We start from the raw sequence: 26675 nt of genomic DNA, 5'->3' as shown, positions 1-26675 counted from the left end.
TCATATCTTTTCCGGAACGGAGGCGACCTCAGCTTCCGGTCGGGTTGTACGGGTCGGAGGAAAGGCTGGGGTAGGGGAGAGTCGGTGATCGCGCCGCCGCTGAGGGGGGAGAGAGATTCAGACAGACAGGACGAGCTGACACCGACAGCGCCTGGGACCTCGCCTCATCCGAACTCAGCCCCAGCCGCCGCGATGCCGCGGGGAGGTGAGAGGGAACCCGCCGTGGAGTAGAGAGGGGGTGTCGTCGGCGGCTCCGGATAAATTCCGGGGAGAGGCCTCGGGCCCATGGCATCACCCCCCCCCCCTTTCCTCGTGGCAGAGGACCACCCCCCCCCCTTTCCTCATGGCATCACCCCCCCCCCCTTTCCTCGTGGCAGAGGACCACCCCCCCCCCTTTCCTCATGGCACCACCACCCCCAGCCCCCCCCCCCCTTTCCTCATGGCACCACCACCCCCAGCCCCCCCCCACCCTTTCCTCATGGCACCACCACCCCCAGCCCCCCCCCACCCTTTCCTCATGGCACCACCACCCCCAGCCCCCCCCCCCTTTTCCTCATGGCACCACCACCCCCAGCCCCCCCCACCCTTTCCTCATGGCACCAGCACCCCCCCCCTTTCCTCATGGCACCACCCCCACCCCCCCCCTTTCCTCATGGCACCACCCCCACCCCCCCCCTTTCCTCATGGCACCACCCCCACCCCCCCCCTTTCCTCATGGCACCACCCCCACCCCCCCCCTTTCCTCATGGCACCACCCCCACCCCCCCCCTTTCCTCATGGCACCACCCCCACACCCCCCCCTTCCTCATGGCACCACCACCCCCCCCCTTCCTCATGGCACCACCACCCCCCCTTTTTCCTCATGGTGCCACCCCCAGGCCCCCCCCCCTTTCCTCATGGCACCACCACCCCCCCTTTTTCCTCATGGTGCCACCCCCAGGCCCCCCCCCCTTTCCTCATGGCACCCCCACCCCCCCCCTTCCTCATGGCACCCCCACCCCCCCTTTTTCCTCATGGCACCACCACCCCCCCTTTTTCCTCATGGCACCACCACCCCCCCCCCTTTCCTCATGGCACCCCCACCCCCCCTTTTTCCTCATGGCACCCCCACCCCCCCTTTTTCCTCATGGCACCCCCACCCCCCCTTTTTCCTCATGGCACCACCACCCCCCCTTTTTCCTCATGGCACCACCACCCCCCCTTTTTCCTCATGGTGCCACCCCCAGGCCCCCCCCCCTTTCCTCATGGCACCACCACCCCCCCTTTTTCCTCATGGTGCCACCCCCAGGCCCCCCCCCCTTTCCTCATGGCACCCCCACCCCCCCCCTTCCTCATGGCACCCCCACCCCCCCTTTTTCCTCATGGCACCACCACCCCCCCTTTTTCCTCATGGCACCCCCACCCCCCCCCCTTTCCTCATGGCACCCCCACCCCCCCTTTTTCCTCATGGCACCACCCCCCCCTTTTTCCTCATGGCACCCCCACCCCCCCCCCTTTTTCCTCATGGCACCCCCACCCCCCCCCCTTTCCTCATGGCACCCCCACCCCCCCCCCCTTTCCTCATGGCACCCCCACCCCCCCCCCCCTTCCTCATGGCACCCCCACCCCCCCCCCCCTTCCTCATGGCACCCCCACCCCCCCCCCCTTTCCTCATGGCACCCCCCCCCCCCCTTTCCTCATGGCACCCCCCCCCCCCTTTCCTCATGGCACACCCCCCCCCCCCCTTTCCTCATGGCACCCCCCCCCTTTCCTCATGGCACCCCCCCCCCTTTCCTCATGGCACCCCCCCCCCCTTTCCTCATGGCACCCCCCCCCCTTCCCTCATGGCACCCCCCCCCCCTTTCCTCATGGCACCCCCCCCCCTTTCCTCATGGCACCCCCCCCCCTTTCCTCATGGCACCCCCCCCCCTTTCCTCATGGCACCCCCCCCCCTTTCCTCATGGCACCCCCCCCCCTTTCCTCATGGCACCCCCCCCCCCTTTCCTCATGGCACCCCCCCCCCCCTTTCCTCATGGCACCCCCCCCCCCTTTCCTCATGGCACCCCCCCCCCCCTTTCCTCATGGCACCCCCCCCCCCCTTTCCTCATGGCACCCCCCCCCCCTTTCCTCATGGCACCCCCCCCCCCTTTCCTCATGGCACCCCCCTCCCTTTCCTCATGGCACCACCCCCCCCCCTTCCTCATGGCACCACCACCCCCACCCCCCCCCCCCTTCCTCATGGCACCACCACCCCCACCCCCCCCCTTTTCCTCATGGCACCCCCCCCCCCTTTTCCTCATGGCACCCCCCCCCCCCCCTTTTCCTCATGGCACCCCCCCCCCTTTCCTCATGGCACCCCCCCCCCCTTTCCTCATGGTACCACCACCCCCCTTTCCTCATGGCACCACCCCCCCCCCTTTCCTCATGGCACCACCCCCCCCCCTTTTTCCTCATGGCACCACCCCCCCCCCTTTCCTCATGGCACCACCCCCCCCCTTTCCTCATGGCACCACCCCCCCCCTTCCTCATGGCACCACCACCCCCACCCCCCCCCTTCCTCATGGCACCACCACCCCCACCCCCCCCTTTTCCTCATGGCACCCCCCCCCCTTTTCCTCATGGCACCCCCCCCCCCTTTTCCTCATGGCACCCCCCCCCCCTTTTCCTCATGGCACCCCCCCCCTTTCCTCATGGCACCACGCCCCCCCCCCTTTCCTCATGGCACCACGCCCCCCCCCCTTTCCTCATGGCACCACGCCCCCCCCCCTCCTCATGGCACCACGCCCCCCCCCTTTCCTCATGGCGCCCCCCCCCCCCTTTCCTCATGGCGCCCCCCCCCCCCCTTTCCTCATGGCGCCCCCCCCCCTTTCCTCATGGCGCCCCCCCCCCCCTTTCCTCATGGCGCCCCCCCCCCCTTTCCTCATGGCGCCCCCCCCCCCTTTCCTCATGGCGCCCCCCCCCCCCTTTCCTCATGGCGCCCCCCCCCCTTTCCTCATGGCGCCCCCCCCCCCCTTCCTCATGGCACCACCACCCCCACCCCCCCCCCCCTTTCCTCATGGCACCACCACCCCCACCCCCCCCCCCCTTCCTCATGGCGCCACCACCCCCACCCCCCCCCCCTTCCTCATGGCACCCCCCCCCCTTTCCTCATGGCACCCCCCCCCCTTTCCTCATGGCACCCCCCCCCTTTCCTCATGGCACCCCCCCCCCTTTCCTCATGGCACCCCCCCCCCTTTCCTCATGGCACCACGCCCCCCCCCCTTTCCTCATGGCACCACGCCCCCCCCCCCTTTCCTCATGGCACCACGCCCCCCCCCCCCTTTCCTCATGGCACCACGCCCCCCCCCCTTTCCTCATGGCACCACCCCCCCCCCCTTTCCTCATGGCACCCCCCCCCCTTTCCTCATGGCACCACGCCCCCCCCCTTTCCTCATGGCACCACGCCCCCCCCTTTCCTCATGGCACCACCACCCCCCCCCCCCCCTTTCCTCATGGCACCACCCCCCCCCTTTCCTCATGGCACCACGCCCCCCCCCTTTCCTCATGGCACCACCCCCCCCCCTTTCCTCATGGCACCACCCCCCCCCCTTTCCTCATGGCACCCCCCCCCCTTTCCTCATGGCACCACGCCCCCCCCTTTCCTCATGGCACCACGCCCCCCCCTTTCCTCATGGCACCACCACCCCCCCCCCCCTTTCCTCATGGCACCACCCCCCCCCTTTCCTCATGGCACCCCCCCCCCTTTCCTCATGGCACCACGCCCCCCCCTTTCCTCATGGCACCCCCCCCCCCTTTCCTCATGGCACCACGCCCCCCCCTTTCCTCATGGCACCCCCCCCCCCTTTCCTCATGGCACCACGCCCCCCCCTTTCCTCATGGCACCACCACCCCCCCCCCCCTTTCCTCATGGCACCACCCCCCCCCCCTTTCCTCATGGCACCACCCCCCCCCCTTTCCTCATGGCACCACCCCCCCCCTTTCCTCATGGCACCACCCCCCCCCCCTTTCCTCATGGCACCACCCCCCCCCCCTTTCCTCATGGCACCACCCCCCCTTTTTCCTCATGGCACCACCACCCCCCCCCCCTTCCTCATGGCACCACCCCCCCCTTTTCCTCATGGCACCACCCCCCCCTTTTCCTCATGGCACCACCCCCCCCTTTTCCTCATGGCACCACCACCCCCCCCTTTTCCTCATGGCACCACCCCCCCCCTTTTTCCTCATGGCACCACCACCCCCACCACCCCCCACTTTGCAATGATACCCCCTCCCCATGGGGGTTGGATCTCCCTTTCTTTTCCCACCACCCCCTGCTATCATCATCCATGGCAGTTGGCTCCTCTTTTCCACATGGCAATGGAATCAGAACATGTGCCCCCCACCCCTGCCATCACCCTGTAGCTTTGTGGACCTTCCAGGCAATAGCCTCTGTCGCCATGGCATTTGGGATGGGAAACCAAACCACCCTTGTAGCAACCGGAGTGGGGTGGGGGTTCAATTTTCTAGTTGACCACTTATGGCATGGAGGTGGTGGGCACCATGGGGTAGGCCCTACTTCAGCCTGGATGTGAGGTAACAGTGTGGAGCTGGATGAACACAGCAGGCCAAGCAGCATTTTAGGAGCACAAAAGCTGACACTTTGGGCCTAGACCCTTCATCAGAAAAGGCCTTTTTTATTTGCAGTTAGGAGTTAATGCATGCAGAAACTAGTGCTGTGAGCATTATGTCTGAAGTGACAGGAAAACTGTGGAGTGGGCAACATGATTCGAGATTGGGTCAGTGTTATCAACAGTTGTGGGGTTCAGGGGCTCAGCGGAACTTCTCCTTTTTGGAAAAAAAAGCATAATTGAAATTCTATAAACAGTTAAATATTTAGATTAAATTTACAAAGGTGGAAGAACTGCTGAGTTTTGGAGTACAGTATTTGTGGCCATTTCACTCCTTTTTCTAACCCTCCTTGATCTCTGCATTAACTCAGTATAGTCACATGTGGCTGTTTCTACTGCCATCCTGGCTGATATCTGTTACATATGTCTGTGTTAATGCAAATCCTGTGATGTCAGTCTCATCTCGTACTGCTCTCTAGACCCCACAGAATATGCACACTTTTTATGGAAATGACCTGTCATATTAGATGTGTGTAATTTCCACACGGAGCTGATTCTGTATTCTCGTAGAGTTAGAGCTCCTTAACGTTCAGATGCCCCCTCTCTCATTTAAATTGAGGCACTGTGGTATGTATGAATCAGCAGTTGGAAGGGTTGTAGCAAAAAGGAACTGCACTGCGAGTAACCACTGTCCTTGTGCTTATGATCTATGTACTGGTCTCAGTTTCCATTGGATCCAATTAAGTTTATTATTGAGTTATCAGGTGGGCAGCTCTACTGAACTGCTAAAACCTGAATTTGGGAAATAAATTCCAGAGTTTAAAAAAGTAGAAGTCAAAGTAAATAGATTTATTATTAACTTTTTTTAAAAATCTGATTTGATTCTGAAATGCCAGTGATACTCATTTGAATAAATCATACTTGACACGTGGGGGGGGGGGAGTCATTCTTTTGCTGTTGTGCTAGGGGATTCATTATTTAACATCAGCTAACACTAGGCTAATTTTAAGCAAAATGTGGAGCTTCATCTGCTATAATCCAAGTATGTGACTCCATCACCTTGAGTTAGGACTGTTTCAATCGATCCCTGATCGAACCTCGAACTTGTCTGGTCAAAATAAAGAAACTTGTACTCTGGAAAGTTTGCCTGCTAGACTATTGTCTGTTGTTGAGCCAATTTACCTGTGACTTAGACATTGCTAAAGCTTGCATTGATTGCAATTCTGTTTCTGATGCAACAATCCCTGTTAGGATCTTGAAGGGTGCCAACAAGAATGTTAGAGTAATCTGCTGAGAGGCAGGAAAGTTCCGTGTTTAGAAAACTTGGAATGTTTCCTCCTTCAGTTGTCTCAAATAATTGAAATCAGTCCATTGTCAGTGCTAACAAGTAATCAACATCATTTTATATGGCACAAACTTTGCTCAGCCAGGAGCTGGCCCAGCACATGAGCACTCAGCTGTGCAGAGAGCCTGTGCCCACCATAGCCCTTCTTATTTCTATTGAGCCAGTGTTATCTTGCCTTGTGTAGTATCTTTGCCTTTGAGCTAGGAGGTAGTGGGTTCAGGGACTGTAAATCATGTATGCTGACACTTCTTTCTAGTGCAGCTTTCCCTAGGCAATATCAGAACTTGCAGTCTGAAGAATGGTGCTTAATTTTAGGCCTTGCTTATTCCTTTCAGGAAATCATTAAAGAATCCAGTGCCATTGCCAGGAAACTAGGACCAAATTCCTGATGTTTTGGTCTGTTTCCCTAACCCGCACTTGGAAAATTTTGAGTCACTTATTGCTGTTGCTTGTTATTTGTGGAGTTTTGCAGTGTGCAAGTATTTCATTGGTTCAGAAGCTGTTAAGAATTTCTTTCTCCTTCATTTGTCAAATTACCAGCAGCGGAAAGATGACCTTGAAAGTTTGTTGACTAAGAGTGGAAAACCTCTAAGCATAGATGAGTACTTGGCAATAGTACTTGTGACAGCTGCTGCTTCTATTTGCCTTCCAGTCTACAGCCTGATCCACATGTAGAATGGAACCCTCTTATTCCCAACATCTCAATCACTTGAATTTCCATAAATTGGAGATTTCTCTGAAAGGGAAGTAACAAGTCAAAGCTAGAGTTCTGAGTGGCCCACCTTTGTTTAAATTTTGTGGACCTTCAGTTTAGCAATTGAATGGTAAATATAAATACAAAAGCTTCAAAATTACAGTACTGCATCCAATTTCTTCCATGCTGCTAGGAATTGATTATTTTTGATTCAGCTCAAAGTTGATCATGTTTTTCCCCATCAGGGCAAAATTAGACCATTTTGCTATCTTTTGACTCAGTAATCTTATTGAATGCTGGCGCAGACTCTTAGGGCTGAGTGGCCTACTCCTTCTAACTCTCATATTTTTGATGCTGGGCATTTGCCGCTCTGTCATGTCTTCATTAGCAACTTCTGGCTCAGAATCTGAGAAGGCACTATGTTAGTGCTGCATTAGACATCTGTCCACGCCCAGTTCTTGGCTTTATCTTTCAACAGGCAGCTATTGAGGTTGATTTCCTGAACTCTCCTGTGATTAAACAGCCTTGCTGTTCTTATTCTTTTCCAATCCTAGAAGATATTAGATTGTACCTGTGGGATTCTAATGTGACTCTTAAGAACTGCATATCTGAGGCAGAGTCACGTTCAAGTCAAAACGTCAGCTCTTTTACTATCTTCATAGATACTGCCGAGCTTTTCTAGCCACTTTGTGTTTTGATGTCCCAACCTCCTTCCTTGAAACTACTAAGGAAATTCACTTGCCTACATGAGGCCATCAAATATTTTGTTCCCCATCTAGGAATTTGCTTTTCCTTTCTCCTTCACCCCCAAATGGGTGGAAACTAGCTATTATCTAAGAACTCAATTGGATTCTGAGGCACAAACATTTGCTTTTTGCTAAAGTAAGGTTCCTGAGCATCACACTTCACATAATTGGGAAATGCATTAAATAAAACACATAATTTAGACTTCCTAATTTTTCAGTCAAAAATATTTTGGGGGTCACAATTATGTGGCTTTAGTGTTCAAGAGAATCACAGTTAAGCAACTTATACATAAATAGATGTAGCTATACAAAGTAAGCAGTCCAATGTGTGTGAAAGGGATTGTTGCATTTGTTGAACCAGATTGCATTATTACAAAAATGACTGGTAATTAATAAACCCTCATGAAGCACTGCTAAGTTGTGTTCAAGTGGCAATCTGGAGTTTATTTTGCATGTCATTGCTATGGGGTGATTTTTAAGTTCCATGTTGCTTTGTGTCAGGTAGCTGAGATCACCAAATAACTATGACTTCACTATCACCAAAGTTTGCGTAGCAAATATTCTGATTTCCTCATCTTTACAATAAGATGCCAGAGAGCCAGAGCGTCGCACAGCATGGAAGCACATCGACAGTTATTGCAATTGAGGTGGTAGGAGTGAAACAAAAGAGAATTCATATTCTTTTATTGTGACTTTATGCCACATCCATGAGTTTGGGTTGAATATAAACTAGTGGAGATGAGCAGAAGGTCAAGCGCTGTATTCTGTCTCGGCCGTCTTTATAACATCTTGCGTATTAAGACTCATTACTACAATATGTAGTATTCAGAGATACACTGGGCTCAAACTTATAGTTGCTTTATAGAAAGTCAGTTCTATGAACTACACTGCCTGATGTTGGTCAGTTTGTTCCATGTGCTTCTTGATATGTTTCTAGTATTCACAAGGCTACGCTTAGGTTTCTGCCTAGCAGCTGTGTTTCTCTCAACTGTGCTGTTTATGTCCAGTGAGGAGCAGCTCCATGACATCACAAGCTTGTTCCAGGGTCCTGAATCCCATGCACAGCATGGATATGAAGTGACAGCAAAATACCAATTGAGACAACAGCTTAAAGGAGGTGGAAAAGAGGATGAGTGCCCCTTAAGACTCTATTTTTCACTACATGACTGTATGCAGTCTGACTTTTTAACAAGAAGTGGAATAATCAGTGCTTTTGTCAATGAAATTGCAGCCCAGTAACCTTTTATCACGGCTTTCGTCACTGGTCGCACGAAGTCCCTAACTTACATGGATTCATTCTACCACCTCTTTGACAGCACCTTTCTCCTTCTGGTTAGAGCCTACAGCACTGTAGGTTCCAGAGACTGTTTCAGCCAAACTGAGGAAGGGAGTATCTGACTAGCTTGTCTGTGAGTATGTTTGTGTGGTTATTTTGTGCTGTGTGCTAACCTGTTACCTTTTTGGTGTCATTTGTAAAGTGCCATCGTAACAATCCAAAACTTGCTGATGAGGTTGGCTTTCAAGGATTGTGTGGTCAGAGAGGCAGAGGTGGAGGAATTTAGAATGTGGCTGATGTATTTGACAGTGTACTTGTCAGTGTTTGAGTTGGTGAGAATACAGAGAAAGTAAGTGTTTGGGGAAAAAATGTAGGTCTAGGTGATATTATGGAAGAACCATTTAATCACAACATGAAATTTAAAATTTGTGTTGGAGAAGCACGAGTTGATGTAGTTCAAGTGAGAGTGCAGTCTTTAAAATGATTTCATTGTGAACATAAGAGGTATGGCTAGTAAGCTTTGTTGGTGACAGTAAAATTGGAAATGTAGTAGACAGTGAAGAAGGTTACCTCAGTACAACAAATCTTGATCAGATGGGCTAATAGGCGAAAGAGTCTCAGATGGAGTTTAATTTAGACAAATGAGGTGCTGCATTTTCATAAGGCAGATCAGGACAGAGCTTATACACTTAATGGTAAGCTCCAGCAAGTGTTACTGAATGAAGAGATCTTGGAGTACAGGCTCATAGTTCCTTGAAAGTGGAGTTGCAGGTAGATAGGCATAGATAGCGAAGAAGGCATTTGGTATGGTTGCAAATATTGGTAAGTGCATTGAGTACAGGTGTTGGGAGGTCACGTTGTACCTGTGTAGCACATTGGACCAGAATGCCATTGGACTGGATGTAACTACATAGCACTTTTGGAATACTGTGGGCAGCTCTAGTCACCCTGGTATAGAAAGGAAGTTGTGAAACTTTGAAAGGGTTCAGAAAAGATTTCTGAGGATGTTACCAGGATTGGAGGGTTTAAACTGTAGAAAGAGGCTGAATAGGCTGGAGTTATTTTCCCTGAAGCATTGGGGGCTGAGGCAGTGACCTTAAAAGTTTATAAAATCATGTGGGGATGGATAGGATAAATAGCCAAGGTCTTTTCTCTGGGGTAGGTGAGTCAAAAACTAGAGGGCATAGGTTTAAGATGAGGGAGGAAAGATTAAAAGGGATGTAAGGAGCAATCCTTTCTCAGAGGGTGGTGCGTGTGTATGGAATGTGCTGTCAGAGGAAGTGGTGGAGGCTGGTAAAATTACAACATTTAAAAGGCATGGGGATTGGTACGTGAACAGGAAGGGTTTAGAGGGATATGGGCTAAATGCTGGCAAGTGGGGCCAGATTAATTAGGATATCAGGTCAGCATGGCTGAGTTGGACTGATGGCCTGTTTCAATGCTGTACAGTGCTCTGACTCTCTACTATAGAGATGTGGCACTGGAAGGGGTATACTTGGTTGATTCTGGAATTGAGAGCATTGCCTTATGATAAGAGGTCGAGTAGACTGGGAATGTACTCGTTGGAACTTAGAAGAATGGTGGGGTTGGGGGTGAATCTTGTAGAAACATACATAATTATGGGGGGGATTAGATATGATAGCAGGGATGTTGTTTCCACTGGGGTGTTGAAAATGGAACTGGGGATATAGCCTCAAAATAAGGGAGCATATTTAGCACTGAGTTGAGCAGGATCTTCATCCAAAGGTTTGTGTATCTGTGGAATTTCCTACCCAGTGAAGCAGTTGAGGCTAATTCATTGAATGTTTTAAAGCAAAGATAGATTTTTGAACAGTAAAGTAATTAAAGGCTACTGTGAGCGAGCCGGAAATTGGAACTGAGTCCACAAAAGATTAGCTACAATCTTATTGAATTGTGGAGCAGGCTTGACGGATCAGATAGCCTGCTCCTGTTTATGTTACTATGTTAAATGCTCCATTTGAATTGGTGTTTGTGTGAGGGCCCACTTCCAGTGCAGTTCTAAATCAAGACCATTGACTATAAGATTGCAAGGAAAGAAGTGACATCACTGACATGCAGGCTGATTGCTACACCTGAAGTTCAGCTCCAGGAGATGGACTTTTGTAACCGTTCTTTAAAGATTGTCATCCTGTAACCTCCATGGTGAACCAAGTGATCACTTTCACAAAATGGAGGCTGTTGGTTTTCTTCATTCTGTTGATAAAAGGATTGTTAGAGAATGTGGTTTCTATGAAGAATTCCAACCTAGCAGTATTTGTTACTGAATCTGTCAGTGATACAGCTTTAATGCACTGCTTGTAGAACGATTGTGATTAAAATGTGTGCTTTTTTGTAATTTAGAGTTTTTTGTCTCTTTTTAAACTTGTTGCAAAATCCCAATTGGAAAGTGTTTCTGTCAATGGGAAAAAGTTATTCTTGAGCTGTGTTTTGCAAACTAATTTCTGCCATTTCCCTGGTTGATGTTTTTAAGTTTGTCAGTGGACTAAACATCCGAGTTATAGGAAGAAACAACAACTGCATGCGTATAGCACCCACTTTTCTATACCACCTGTCAGAATGCAGGATTTACAGCTGGATAAAGCTTTTTGAAATGCTTGCGGTGTTGGAATTCCAGCCACAGTAATGCTCCACAAGTCTTCAATGTGTTCCCATTGTTGATTGAGAGATAAATATTCTCCAGGATTCTAGGAAAACTCCCGTGCTCTTCATATAGTGGCCCACAGGGGAACTTTTGCATCTACCAGAGAGAATTGAAGCATCGGTGCAGTGTCTCATCTGAAGGACAGTGCTGTAGTTCCTCAATTCTTTCACTGGAAGTTTTGGTCTAAATTTTATGCTCATTGTTCCAGAGTGGGACAACTGTTTTTGATTTGCAGCCCAATATACTACAGTGATTGAAAATAAGAATTTAAAAAGATGTGGTTAGCAAATTATCTCTGCTTTGAGCTGGTGTTAAATCTGTGATCTGAATTAGGGCAGGAGGATGCACTGAAGCTTCTGTAGTTTGTTTGAGACTGCATAGAGTCCAAAGCCAGAAATCTGCTAGGTCCTTGGGTTTGCTTTAATGCTTACAAGGAATAGGGTTATTCCCCCTCCTGTTTTAAATGTGAAATGTTTGTACACTGCCTTGCATGTACCTGCAAGGTGATACTTGCAGTGGTCTCTGGAGCAGGATGATTAAACATAACGTGACTTCTACAAGTAGATTTTCAAAAGGCAAGACATTTTAGTACCAATTTGTCACCTCACTACATCAAGTACTTTCCAGCTATTGTTAGGATATAGTTGAAATTGGGTGGTGGGGGGTGATAATTTATAAAAAAGTATAAACCTTGCAGTTATGCCAAAATCTTTTTATCCAGGGTTCAATTTATGGTAAAACTGGAAAAAACTGTTTCATTGAAGAATGTGACTGAATATTGAGCAATTCTTGCATGCTTGGAGATTGCGGTTTTTAAAACCCAAGATCTGAATTCACACAGATTTCGAACCTTGACTGCATACTATCCCATCTGCTTGTTTACAGCTTCTAATGGGAATGTGTTTTTCTTTGATTCCTACAGGTAAACGAGGACACAAAGGGAGGGCAAAGCAGTTCACAAACCCAGATGAGATTGATGCGCAGATGAAAGCAGAGAAAGAAAAGGCAAGTGTCTGATACCCCATGACAGAGTTGGTAATCTACAGGGCACTTCTGCCCATTGGATACTCAAGTGTTGGAAGTGCTGAAGCATTGCAGCTCTTGCAGTTTGCGTTTATAAAGCTGCTTTTGCTGAAGTAAATTATCCCAAGGCTCTTCACAACTTTTCATCAAAAAATTTGATGCCAAGCCAATATTAGGTCTGTGACTCACCTGGTGGGGAAGGCTTTAAGGAAAGGCATAAAGAAGGCATGAATAGCTGAGCTTTTTCTGGTTAAACTTTTTTGATTAGCAACTTGCAACTCGTTCATTGAGAGGCATTGTGAGGGTTCCTTTGCTGAGTCTAGATGTTCATTTAACTGTTGAAATTGGAGTTCAGATTGATCCTTGGGGAGCAAATGGAAGACGAAATAGGTAGTGCCATGGGTTACGGAGATAGTGGTCTTTTGCTTCCAGAATGTAAACTCCCCTGTATTGCAATGGTACAAAATAGGTTGAGGGACAATTTGCTGCAATGCTCATTTGTCCAACTGGCACACCTAATACTGGGAGAGCAGATGGGTTATTTTGCATCAGAGTTCTATCTGGCAAAGCACAGTGTTTTCTGTTCTTCAATTTGAATTAAAACCAAATAATTTTGCAATATGTTAATGCTTGAGAATTAGGGCAGTATTCATCCCCGTCCCCCAGTTCGACATGGGCACTGCAAAACTAGTCGTGAGCAGCTACAAAACTCAAAGGAGATTGTTAAATTGGTCTGAAGGTGGTGGTGTTGATTGTAGGACAGTATACAACTGATGTTTGCAGACAGTAGAGCAAGTAAAGAACTTAATTTTCTCATGCCCTTTTACCTCGTCTCTTCCCAGTTCTAGATTATAGAATTCACTGGTTAAAACATCTGTTGCTGTCCATCTGTTTTTAAACCTATAGGCAAGAGACCAGCCTGAAAATGCAAGTGATCCTGATTCTGACAGCAGTGAAGATGATTTGGAGGTGAGTGCCCTTGACTCTGAAAGTGATAATTGCTATTCTTTTTGTTATAACTGGCTAGGTTCTTATTATCCTCACAGATGTGAGCCAATTATTCTTGGCAGCTTCATGTCTGGTGAGCTGTTGTTACTGTTTGGTAATTCATTTCTTGCTTCAGAACTGTTTGGTTGCATTTTGTACAGTTAGCTTTCACACACATTTTCGCTCTCGCTCTCGCTTCCCCCCCCCCCCCCCCCCACCCCCAAATCCCTTAGCCCCAGGATATTTAATAATGTAGATCTTCCGGTATCCTCTGAGGTGTCACTGAACCAGCTCTGTTCTTTGAGTCTGAGTGGTTGCTCTCTCCTTGATTACCGTCTTCTGCTAACTCCTCAAATTGATCCTTCCTCAAAATACAGTTTTCAGCAGTGTTTATTAGAGTGCAAGAACTTTAGCCTGCTCATTTCCACCACACCCGTCATCCCACTTGCTAGTGTATGTTGAAATGTGTTCGAAGATTAGGTTAGTGACCGACTAAACGGAGAGTGTGTTCTGAAGTGGATCTCCGTTTGGAGAATGGTACAATGTGACCTGGTATTAAGGCTGGGCAGACAACATCTCCAGGAAGAATGTTGGTCAGAGACCGCATGACAATGCTTTCCTACAAAGTGATGAATAATTTCCTCATACACTAAGTTTTGCAGTTGTCAAATGGGATCCAGGTACTCATGTTCCTGCCCAAAGAAGCAAGTGTCCTTTTTAAGAGATAATGGGAACTGCAGATGCTGGAGATTTCCAAGATAATAAAGTGTGAGGCTGGATGAACACAGCAGGCCAAGCAGCTTCTCAGGAGCACAAAAGCTGACATTTCGGGCCTAGACCCTTCATCAGAGAGGGGGATGGGAGAGGGAACTGGAATAAATAGGGAGAGAGGGGGAGGCGGACCGAAGATGGAGAGTAAAGAAGATAGGTGGAGAGAGTATAGGTGGGGAGGGGATAGGTCAGTCCAGGGAAGACGGACAGGTCAAGGAGGTGGGATGAGGTTAGTAGGTAGATGGGGGTGCGGCTTGGGGTGGGAGGAAGGGATGGGTGAGAGGAAGAACCGGTTAGGGAGGCAGAGACAGGTTGGACTGGTCTTGGGATGCAGTGGGTTGGGGCGGAAGAGCTGGGCTGGTTGTGTGGTGCAGTGGGGGGAGGGGACGAACTGGGCTGGTTTAGGGATGCAGTAGGGGAAGGGGAGATTTTGAAACTGGTGAAGTCCTCGACGGCAGTTGGAGATGAAGAGGTCGATGGAGGGTAGGAGGCCTGGGGGTGGTGTCCAGGAGGAGGACTGGTGTTGGAAGCGGGTGAAGGGGTCAGTGGAAGGAGGGTTAGGTTCCCGGTTGAATTCACCTTTTTAAGTTGGTTTAATTTTGCTGGGGCTCTATTATTCATTTGGAAATGCTTAGGAACAGGAGTTGGCTATCTGGCCCTTTGAGCCTGTTCGACTATTCACTGAGATCATGGTTGATGTTTGGCCCAACTCTCTCTACCTGCTTTGGCCCATATCTTAATAACTTAGTTTAAATCTGATTTTTTTCTTGTTAAGCAGACAACTGATCCAGCATCCACAGCTATTTGTTCCAAACCCCCCTCAACCGTTGTGTGTAGAAGTGCTTCTTAACATCTCTCCTGAATAATCTGGCCCTAATTCTTAGACAATCCTCTTAGTTCTAGAATCCCCAACCAAGTGGAAATGGTTTTTTTAATCTATCCTGTCTTTTCTTGTAAGTATTTTGACTGCTTTGATCAGATTGCCTCTGAACCTTCTAAATTTCTGAAAACAGGCCTCATTTGTACAGTCTGTCCTTGGCCTTAACTCCTGAAGCCCAGGTATCATTTTTGTAAACCAACACTGTACTTCGGTATGACAGGTCGGCACAACATTGAGGGCCGAAGGGCCTGTACTGTGCTGTAATGTTCTATGTTCATCAAAGCCAGTGTATCCTTCCTAAGGCGTGGTCCACACATTAGACACCACAGAGTCCTGAAAGCTAATCAGGGCTTTGTATAGATGCAGCATAACTTCTGTGACTTTATTTTTAATTTGGAATTTTGTGCTTCCTCATGTAATTTCTTTGCCCCCCCCACCCAGGGACCACCAAAGAAAAAGTTCAGTAAATTAGACTGATTTTAGTTCCTATAGAAACTGCCAATGAAGACTAAGAGGCAGATGCAGCAAATCTGCCAGAAGTCATTGGAGAGATGGTGTACACTCTGACCTGTGGCTTCTACCTAGGAACGTTCAAGCCTTGTCCTGTTTTGGTACTGCTAGTACATAAAATTTACAGCACGTGATCACTATATGAAGGTTTGTGCTTCACGCAATCTTCAACCCATTAACTGATTTTACAATTCCCTTTCCCTCCTGTTTCTCTTGGACCACCTTAATGGCCTGAATACTATTCACCTCAACCACTCCACCTGGTAGTCAGTTTCATGTCCAACCCAAGTAGTGTGTAATCTTCAGCCATCTGGTAGGATGTTAACACTGTACTCTCGCCTGAGTGCCCAAGTGCTGATATTTGTCTTTGTCACAGGCAAAATCAGAGTACCTGTTATTAATCTATCCTGTAATCTTTGAAGGGCCACTGTGGACATCAGGGAGGCAGAAAAGCACAAATAGCCACTTGTTCATTGCTATGTCACTTGTAGATATCGGCATTCAAACAGGGGCCTGATTAACGTTGGGTGTAGGCAGTATTTTTTATTTCTGAGCATACTGTAGCTGTTACTTGTCAGTTTTTTGTTTGTTTGGAAGAAAGGATTTTTTTGTGTTGCACATTTCATTCTTCAAGCTAATTTCAATCATGATATTGTATCACTTTCTTCCCTCGTCACAGCCCAAGAAGAAAGGGGTGGAAGGTTTAATAGAAATTGAGAACCCAAACCGTGTTGTACAGAAGAACAAGAAAGTTACTGCTTTGGATCTTAATCCCCCAAACCGTGAGCTCAGCAGGCGAGAAAGGTAAAGGAAAGATTCGGCTTCCTGTCCCATTTAAACACATAATTTTAATGAAGTCTCTCATGGCCGGCAGGCAAAGTCGTTTACTCTCTCTCGGCAAATGCACAATGCAGAATATGTACACCAACAACCCATGCTGCTGTCATTTGCTCCATCTCTATCCTCATCCACTGTCTTCAAACCATGGAAATCCTACAGTGTGGAAGGAGGCCATTTGGCCCATTGAATCTGCAGCTGACCCTCCGAAGAGCATCCCACTAGACCTGGTCCTCTAACATATACTGTAAACCCACATCTATCCTAGCTAATCCACCTTGCATGCACATCTCTGAACACTGGACAATTTTGGCATGGCCAATCCATCTAATCTGCACACCTTTGGACTGAGGGAGGGAACCCATGCAGACGCAGGGTGAGCACGCAAGCTTCGCATAGCCACCCAGGTCTGTGGCTCTGAGTTAGCAGTGCTAACCACTGAGCCACCGTGCCTCTCAGCCAATTAATTTTCAGCCTCAACGTTCTGTTGGCTTGGTTTGTCTCTGTTCTGAAAGTGTCATCTATCTCACTTCAGTCTGTATGCCACTGAAGCATTTCTTATACCACTGGAGGAGATAGTAGTGCAATGGTATTATAACTGTAATCAAGCCCTGACTTGCTTCAGTTTAAGCTGCAGCGGGGAGGTGCATTTGATATTCAGTAATTAAATCTGGAGTCCCCAACAACTGTTACTAATTGTGATTTTTTTTAAAAACCCATCTGGTTCACTAATTGACTTTTGAAGCAATGAAATTTGCTGCTCTTACCTCATCTTACCTATGTGTCTCTTCTTTCTTGTGAGCAAGAGCAATTGGGAATGGGCAATGCTTGCCTTACCAGCAAGCCCCATAAAGTAATTAAAATCTTTTGCAGCAAAGCACATCACGAAGCAGCAATACTTCCTCCCACCTTTTACTTGCTGTGAACTTCAGCTTGTCCAAAACAGACCCTATCCCACTGCACACTCACCCTCTTGTCCATTGCCAACCGTTTCTTGGCGTTGCAACCCAATCCCCTGTATCTTAAATGGGAGCTCACTCCATTTCCATTAGGATCGGCCCTTTTCCAAAAAGTTGCAAGAATGCATTCCCTCTGTGCCCTCTATGGCTTGCCATGATGTGACCCCAGTGTTTGTTTAATCAGAAGTCAGTTGTTTTACAGCACTCAGGTTAAAACTATTCAAGATCAGGGCATCAAATATATTTGAGATTGATTTTTGACTGCCACAGAGCTCGGGGTAGACAGGAAAGTGGAGTTGAGGCTGTAATTGGAGCAGTTGTGATTTTATCAAATGTTAGAACAGACTTGAGGTACCACTGCTTCTAAATCTCTCATTGTTCTTCAGAGGGCATTGGAGGATAGAACAATGAATATGTTACTCAGCTAATATAATTTTATTTAATTTCTCAACCCTCTTTGTTTCAGGGAGGAGATAGAGAAGCAGCAAGCCCGGGAGAGGTATATGAAACTCCATCTCGAGGGGAAGACTGAACAAGCACGTGCTGACCTGGCACGGCTCGCCATCATTCGGAAGCAGCGGGAAGATGCAGCCAAGAAGCGGGAGAATGAGAAGAAAGGTCAGTGATGGGTTTGATCTAACGAGTGTCTGTTGAGTGCTGAATGAAGTCTGATCTGGGCTGTTGAGGCCAGGAAATTTGTTGTTAAAAGGATTCCTCAAAAATAGTGGGATTTGAGAATTGAAGATCTGCAACCATTCTCACGCTAGCCGCGAGCAGTGCACGCACTCATCTGAACACACATCGAGAAACGGGTGCATGCAGATCACAATCCTGTGACTTGTGTATTGAAGTTTTCAGGGGCAAGGGTGCAGAGAACAAATGTTTCTTTTTTAAAAGGTGTAAAATGAAGATAATCAATTCGTAAAATGATGAAAGTAATGTATATGATTGTGTTCTGCACACAAATAACACTTTCTTTTGCTTCCTATTTTTCTCTTCCCCACCTCAGGAAAAGAAGCCAAGGCCTAGCGCCAGGTCTGCCCGACAGATTCGTCTGGTAACTTGGAAGGGACAGGATGGGACAGTCAGACTGTCTATCTGCTCCCACACAGCTCAACTCCCCTGCCCATCACAAATAAAACAACAAAAACACACAAAAAAAACTACCCATTACACCACACTTCTGCAGCTGGGTCCGGCCAGAGGGGAGCCTGCATTGTTTGAATTGTTACTCTTCCGGTAGCCACGAATAAACAGGTGTTGTGTTTAAAAATTCAGCCATGTGCTTGTAGAAGCACCATGGACATTCTGTCAAATGGAACACTGAAAGACTTTTTTGATGTTTCAGAGGAAGTGCCATGGTCTGTCGGGCACTGAAAACGTTAGCGTTCTCCTAAGTAGAGTGACTTTGGGTGTTTAGGTCTCACCAGCTACAGGCCTGGTAAGAACTCCAAGTACACTGCCTTTCCATCTCATAGTTGGCTTTCACAAATTTATCAATAGTGGCACTAAAATAACCTGAATTATATTTCCATGGAGAGGTGCAGGTGGGATTTGCACCCAAAGGATAGCCTCTGCTGTCATTGTCCATCTGTAGCTAATATCTCTGACAAAAGTTGTGTGACTATATCGTTTCATAGATGGTTGAGGACGGGTTTTAAATGATTGGCTTCGCTCTTTAAACTTCTGAATGTTTGCATAAATAGGCTACAGGGCTGTTTCAAGGGTGTTGTTTTTTTGGTGGTTGAATTACTGACACTCAATGTATTGAATCTGCATTCTCTACCTTCGTTTGAACTCCTGTTTTCAATTTTCCCTAAACTGAGTCTGGATGTTTCACTTTTCTCCTCTTCATCTTAGTGAGGAATTACTGCCACACCAATATATTTGCAAGCTTCATTGATTCTACGAGCTAGGTAAAATAAAGTGTCTTCTGGTGTGAGATCAGGGACTATTGTTATCCTGTGTAAATCTAACATTGTCACGAATGGCAGTAACTTCTTTCCCCCTTTGGGCGGTTTGTGCAGTGTGTCTAATTTCTGTATTTTGTGCCTGTTTTATTTTGTTACTGTTTGCTTTTTGACTCCCTTTTGTAGGATGATTGACTAGATAATCTCTCTTTTAAAAACAAAATATTGCCAGTGTTGGCAAACTAAACAGGCTCCTGAAGTGAAGTCCCAGATTCAGCCCTTGAGATGGTGGGACTAGGTGATGTTGGAGATTGAGGGGGTGGAAACGTTACAATTTTGAGTTGGTCATATGCTCTCCGATCCTACTCCTGATTGTTGCTCAGTGGCTTCTGCTGGCAAATCCACACAAGCAGCACTGCTCAGACCGATTACACTGCTGCTCCTGGAGGTCATCAAACTTGTAACATATGTGATGGTTGACCTGTAGAAGGAATGTGAGAAACTGCTGTCTTCAAGCCCAGCAAGGCATCTCTGCTCTGGAGCTGACTCTAGTTGTCAACACTTGATGTCAGAGTTGCCAAGGGATGGTGTCAAGACACATTCTCTTGGATGTGTCTAGGTTCCTTGGTATTTTTGTCGAGGAGGCTAGGGGATGGCCAGGTGATATCGGAAGGGCAAATGCCTGCCCAGAAGATTGAGCAGCAGAAAGAGAAAGATTGGTATCTTGCCCTTTCTCCTTCAGACAATGATTCGACCTGTAGATTTGCAGCAATTTTAGTCTTTGGTTTCTATTAACACTTTAAGGGGGCCCATCAGCAAAACCAGCAATAGCTTCTGCTTGTGTGGAACCTGCCAGCTGAAACCAAATGTAATACCGAGATGAGCTGCCATTCATTCATTTACAAAAGGAATTCTGTTTGGAATGTTGTTTATTTTGACATGTCTGGTTCTGGATGTCCGGTTTAACTGGAGTCTTCCTCTGAAGCCATGCATTTTAAAAAACAAAGCAAGCCACGTGAAATTCAGTACATCTCAGACCATCCCTTGTGCTCTAGTTCCCTGGTTTTGGTCTTGTTAAAGCACTGATGATACAGATCCAGGTCTCTGTTGTATATGACAAAATCACTGTGATGCAGCAGTGCTCACAATGCAACTTGGGGCTCGCAGTTCGCTATCCCCTTTCCTCTCCAGCTGTAGTACTTTAGTCAGGCTTGCTGAATCATGTGCCTTTTTAGACATCCATTTACATGTCAGCCAACTTGTCACCACCGCCTTGGGCTCACAAGCAATGTGCTGTAGTTAACACACAGGTTTTCTGCAACTACAGTTCCACTGCAGAAAATCCCTGACTTGTTCTGCATTCAGTATAGTTACTTTAACCCATGGTTTCCTAGACCTCATTCTGTGATATCAGCATACATTGTGTTATTTGTAAATTCCTTGCTCCTGTATTCACAAGTGCTCCTGAGGCAAGATTTAAGTTTGAAACCAGTCTTGCCTAAAACTCAAGTGACAATTCAACAGGACAACCACCTTCATGTAGACTTTATTCAGAAGCAGTCAACTTCTCCTGATATCTCACCACTGTTTTGCCCACTGCATCCCTCTAGGCATTTAACAAATGCATTGACAAATTGCAAGAGTCCATTAGGTTTGATTTTTGCATCCATATTTCAGTGTGATTATATTGATGGCGGCATAATAATACAGCAGCTGGTTTCTTGAGCACACTATTTAGTTCATGTTCTTGACGTAAGTCTCCCTGTTAGCTCAAGAATGATCAAAGCCATTCTACTGGATTAATGTTTCAGATTTCAGCTGGTGATCTGAAACATTGGTGTAACCACTGTACTTCTGAGTCTTCTGAGGGTCTTGATCCAAACTGCTTACATCCCTCAAACCAGTGTGCTACTTACTGCCAGACTGACTCTGATGGAAATACTGTGACCTGCAAACAGGCTGGAAGCTACTCTGAGCTCCTCTGTTTGGGCCAGTACCATAGATGGGTTTTTGGTCTGGGTTTGACTCAAACTGACATCCCCCTTTTTTTTTTTTGCTTTATTTTTGTCTTTATAAGAGATTGTTTTGTCAGCTATTTCCTCTCTGCAGTTGGGTACCCATTCTCTTCCATGCTCTAGTTTGTTTTGTGGGAGCTGTTACCTGTCTGGAGTATTCCCTCCACAGAAGCTTGGAGATGGAGTTAATGAACTTTCAAAGGCTTTAGCCCACACTGGGCTTCTGTTCAAAAGCATCCAGACTGAAACCCCTCAGCAATCTAGTATTGCGACATAATCACAGGGTTAAAGAATGCTTTTTTTAATTTAAATTGAAATAAAACCTCTGGAAGAAACTGCCTTCAGCTTGCCTTGTATTTTTTAAATATTAAAATGGAGGGATCTTTCCTCTGCTCTTGATACACCAAGACCTGCCTATTCTGATTCTCTCTTGGCTGGCCTTTCCCACTGCACTTTTTTAAATTCATCTGTGACTTTTTCCTAACACTCATTCACACTTTCTGTGCTCAATCACCCGTGGATTCTGTCCTGGCAATGCTGGATTTTAAAATTCTCAGTCTTATGTTCAAATCCTTGTATGGTTTCAGTCCTTCCCTATCCCTGTAGTGCTATACCCATCCACAATGGCTGCATGTCATTTCCTTGGTTCCCTGTTCGTGGCTGTACATTTAGCTGCCTGAGCTCTAAACTCTGTATATATCCTGAAACCACCTTCTACTTTTGAAATTCTTCAAATCTTACCTCTGATCAGACCTGTTGGTCTTGAAGTTTTAACATTCCCAGGGTGTTTTCCATCCCTGGTGCTGTGTAAAGCTAACCTGTGGTACCTGCTGCAGGATGGTGAGTGATGGAAGCAGGTTCTGTGGGTGAGGTGTTGGGGTAAGTGAGCAAGACCTAGTCAGAGCCTGGGTTAATGACAGAAATGCCTTGATAATGGGTTAGTGATGGGGTCCTGTGTCGCAGGAATTGTGTACTGAAGTAGGGAGAAGCTTTTATTTACAAGCAGTACAGGCAGATCATAGCAAGCAAGGACATACAGATCAGAGGTTGTACAAAGACTTGCAAGCGATAGGGTTACATTGCATAGGACGTGGACTAAGCAAGATCAGTGTTAGGATGATTGGTGTTAATTGAGCTAGAAAGTCCGTTCAACAGGCTAATAATGGCCAGGAAGCAGCTGTTCCTGACCCTATGTGTGCATGTGCTCCTGTAAGCTTCTGCCTGAGCAAAGAGGTTGTAGAAGGCCATTACCAGGGTGCAATGGGTCCTTTTTGTTACCCATGTAAATGCAGTCTATGCATGGAAGGTTGGCTTCCGTGTTCATCTGGGCTGTGCACACCACCTCCTGTAGCTTCTGCCAGCCCTGGGCAGAGCAGTTGCCTTACCAGGCTGTTATACATCCATATGGTATGCTTTCAGTGGCAGGCTAGTTCAGTGAGTGATGACGTTAGTGAATGAGTGATGGAGTGTGCGTGAGTCATGGGGGAAGGGTTGCTGAATGGGATGATGACTCGGTCAGGGTTGTTGAGTGACTGGGAATGGAGCCTACGCTCCTTTATCTTCTGGAAAATTACCAAGTGGAAGGAAACAAAATAGGAGCAGGAATAGTCCATTTGGCACCTCCAGTTTGTTCGAAGTCAACAGCCCTACTCAAAAAGAATGACACTAACAGAGTCTGAAGCTCAACAGCTGAAGAAGGTGCTTTTGTGTTCAACTTTTATTCAAAAGGGTGTTGATCTTTGTAAGATGCAAAGTGACTGGGAATATTGCAGCACATGCAGTTGTTTGTTTGTGAATGATAGGATATTTATAATTGTAAATTGTCCTAATGACAGCAGGCGCGAGACATGCTGTCTCTAAATCAGCTGCAATGTTTAAGCAAAATTTCTGCTGTTTCCTGGATTACAAAACTTAACATGTACTTAGCATTCTCCACCAGGACCTTCATACTAATCTTTTTCTAAAAAGCACATTCACTCTCAATTGCATAGTGCAATAGTCCACAAAGGATCATAACTAATGTCTCTTGAAGAGAGATATCTAGGTGTTAGCTTGATGGCAAACACTCCATGAGCTAAGGTCTTCGCCCCAGGTTGGAAAACTTTTTAAGGTGCAAGGAAAAAGATTTAACGCAGTGGATGGTTTGTATCTGGAATGAACTGCTGCGGGATAATAAAATGTGAGGCTGGATGAACACAGCAGGCCCAATAGCATCCTAGGAGCACAAAAGCTGACGTTTCGGGCCTAGACCCTTCATCAGAGAGGGGGATGGGGTGAGGGTTCTGGAATAAAGAGGGAGGGAGGGGGAGGCGGACTGAAGATGGAGAGAAAAGAAGATAGGTGGAGAGGAGAGTATAGGTGGGGAGGTAGGGAGGGTATAGGTCAGTCCAGGGAAGACGGACAGGTCAAGGAGGTGGGATGAGGTTAGAAGGGAGGAAATGGAGGTGTGGCTTGGGGTGGGAGGAAGGGATGGGTGAGAGGAAGAACAGGTTAGGGAGGCAGAGACAGGTTGGACTGGTTTTGGGATGCACTGGGTAAGAGGGGAAGAGCTGGGCTGGTTGTGTGATGCAGTGGGAGAGGGGACGAACTGGGCTGGTTTTGGGATGCAGTAGGGGAAGGGGAGATTTTGAAACTAGTGAAGTCCACATTGATACCATTGGGCTGCAGGGTTCCCAAGTGGAATATGAGTTGCTGTTCCTGCAACCTTCGGGTGGCATTATTGTGGCACTGCAGGAGGCCCATGATGGACATGTCATCTAAAGAATGGGAGGGGGAGTGGAAATGGTTTGCGACTGGGAGGTGCAGTTGTTTATTGCGAACCGAGCGGAGGTGTTCTGCAAAGCGGTCCCCAAGCCTCCGCTTGGTTTCCCCAATGTAGAGGAAGCCACACCAGGTACAATGGATGCAGTATACCACATTGGCAGATGTGCAGGTGAACCTCTGCTTAATATGGAAAGTCATCTTGGGGCCTGGGATAGACATGAGGGAGGAGGTGTGGGGGCAAGTGTAGCATTTCCTGCGGTTGCAGGGGAAGGTGCCGGGTGTGGTGGGGTTGGAAGGCGGTGTGGAGCGAACAAGGGAGTCACGGAGAGAGTGGTCTCTCCGGAAAGCAGACAAGGGTGGGGATGGAAAAATGTCCACCCATTGCATCCCAAAACCAGTCCAACCTGTCTCTGCCTCCCTAACCTGTTCTTCCTCTCACCCATCCCTTCCTCCCACCCCAAGCTGCACCTCCATCTCCTACCTACTAACCTCATCCCACCTCCTTGACCTGTCCATCTTCCCTGGACTGACCTATCCCCTCCCTACCTCCCCACCTAAACTCTCTCCACCTATCTTCTTTTCTCTCCATCTTCGGTCCGCCTCCCCCTCTCTCCCTATTTATTCCAGTTCCCTCTCCCCATCCCCCTCTCTGATGAAGGGTCTCGGCCCGAAACATCAGCTTTTGTGCTCCTGAGATGCTGCTGGGCCTGCTGTGTTCATCCAGCTTCACAGTTTATTATCTCGGATTCTCCAGCATCTGCAGTTCCCGTTATCACTAATGAACCGCTGCGGGAATTGGTAGACGCAGGTACCGTTAAAATATATGTAAGGCATTTGGGCAGGTACATGAATGGGAAAGATTTGGAAGGAAATGGGACCAAAGGGTCTGTTTCCATGCTGTGTGCCTGAGAGTGAGGTAGGGTAAGAAAGCAGGTCTCCATAACATACAGTGGGGGGATTGAACCCACGTTGTTCTGCACAAGACCCCAGCTGACACTCCCCAACACCCACAATTCTCAACAATATCAAGATGTTAATGCAGACTTCCAGAATGATGTGTGAAGTGCTTTACTTAAGGGAGAGCTACACTGTTGGAAGTGCTGTCCCTTAAATGTAACTAAACCAGAAAGCTTTACCTCACCCATTCAGCTAGACATAAAGAACTGCACAGTTTTAATTTGAAGAAGGGCAAAGGAGTTCTCCCTGGTATCCTGACCCAAATCTATTGCTAAATGAACCGGAAAGCAATTTGATTGGTAATTCTACAATAAATGTGTGTCAGAGACTCATGTACAAGTTGGCTACTACTTTTATGAGCATTGACTATTATAAAAATGTAAAGTGCTTTGGAGTGTCCTGCATTATGCTTTTGCAAATGCACATGCTGAGCATGTTACCTTCCTATACTATTCTGCACCAGGTATCAGCGCAGGTTAGTGATATAATAGAGTGTGACCTCCCTCACAATTGCCTAGGACGTTGCTTTAATCCAGGCATTGAAGTATCCCAAACTGAACCAGTCCCACCTGCCTGCGCTTGGCCCATATCCGTCCAAACCTTTCTTACTTATGGACTTGTCTAAATGTCTTTCAAACATTGTAACGGTACCTGTAATCCACCACTTTGTCTGCAATAAAAAAACAAAAGAACTGCAGGTACTGTGCAGCAGAAATTGCTGGAAAAGTTTGGTAGTTCCGGCAGCATCTGTGGAGAGAAAGCAGAGTTAACATTGCAGGTCAAATGACTTTTCCTCTAGACGTTCATTCCACATACAGACCGCTCTTTCAAAATAAAATCAGAAAACGTTGTCCATGCCTTTTCTAAATCTACCCCCTCTCACCTTTTTAGAGAAGTAATGAAATCACTACCTGGACAAAAACAGGGGAGGGAGCAACCCCAAAAATTTGAGATGGGATATTTTCAAATCCATTAGTTCAGCTGTGCATCCCTGAAGCAAGTGGGACTTAAACCTGAGCCTCCAGGGTCGGAGGTAGGATTTGAGATGAGTGCCTACAGTCTAATGTTTTTGTCAGGGTAGGACCCTCTTGATATGTGTTAATGCAACTGCAATTCAGACATTATACACTAGAGGGTGCTTGTGTCTTAAAATTAATGTGAGCCGCAGTCACTGAACTGCCTCATTGTTGGGATGTTGAAGAATCTTTCAATATTGTGTTTTTTTTCCCCTAAATTAACCAGTTCGTACATGCACATCTGGAGTTGATTGGACCGAAACATACAACTCCTGGCTCAGAGTCAGAGACACTGTCATTGCACTGCCACAGCCTGAAATCTTTGGTGTATCATTAGTTGGATCATGAATGATTAGAATGCCTACAGTGTGGAAACAGGCTCTTCGGCCCAACAAGTCCACATCAACCCTGAGAGTATCCCACCCAGACCCATCTCCCAACCCCCTCCCATAACCCACCTAATCTACACATCCCTGAGTACTATGGGCAATTAGAATCACCAGTCCACCTAGCCTGGATTGTCCCCAGAGGGTGCTCTGTACACACTGAAAGTGTACATTTTTGTTTAAAATATCCTAAGATTTAGGATGGGAATGTTGCCAAGCAAGGAGCCCTTGGGGTGAAGGTTCATAGATCCTTGAAATTTTAATTGCAGGTAAACAGGATAGGGAAGGAGCTGTTTGGTATGCTTGCCCTTATTGGGCACTGCATTGAGTATAGGGATTAGGAGGTCATGTT

The 26675-nt window shown here is 47.4% G+C and overlaps 1 protein-coding gene across 1 annotated transcript; it reads left to right on the top strand.

Annotated features, from left to right (window-relative positions):
• Positions 1–21539, top strand: pdap1a (pdgfa associated protein 1a). Its single transcript, XM_048521389.2, has 6 exons — positions 1–205; positions 12232–12314; positions 13239–13301; positions 16160–16284; positions 17743–17894; positions 18286–21539. The coding sequence occupies exons 1-6, from the start codon at positions 193–195 to the stop codon at positions 18303–18305; spliced, it is 456 nt and encodes a 151-aa protein (XP_048377346.1). The 5' UTR covers positions 1–192; the 3' UTR covers positions 18306–21539.
• The last annotated feature ends 5136 nt before the right edge of the window (positions 21540–26675 follow it).

The sequence above is a fragment of the Stegostoma tigrinum genome, chromosome 38 (genome assembly GCF_030684315.1).
Source record: "Stegostoma tigrinum isolate sSteTig4 chromosome 38, sSteTig4.hap1, whole genome shotgun sequence".
NCBI lineage: Eukaryota > Metazoa > Chordata > Chondrichthyes > Orectolobiformes > Stegostomatidae > Stegostoma > Stegostoma tigrinum.
Note: the sequence above shows the minus strand (reverse complement) of the source record. Positions and strands in the feature narration are given on the sequence as shown.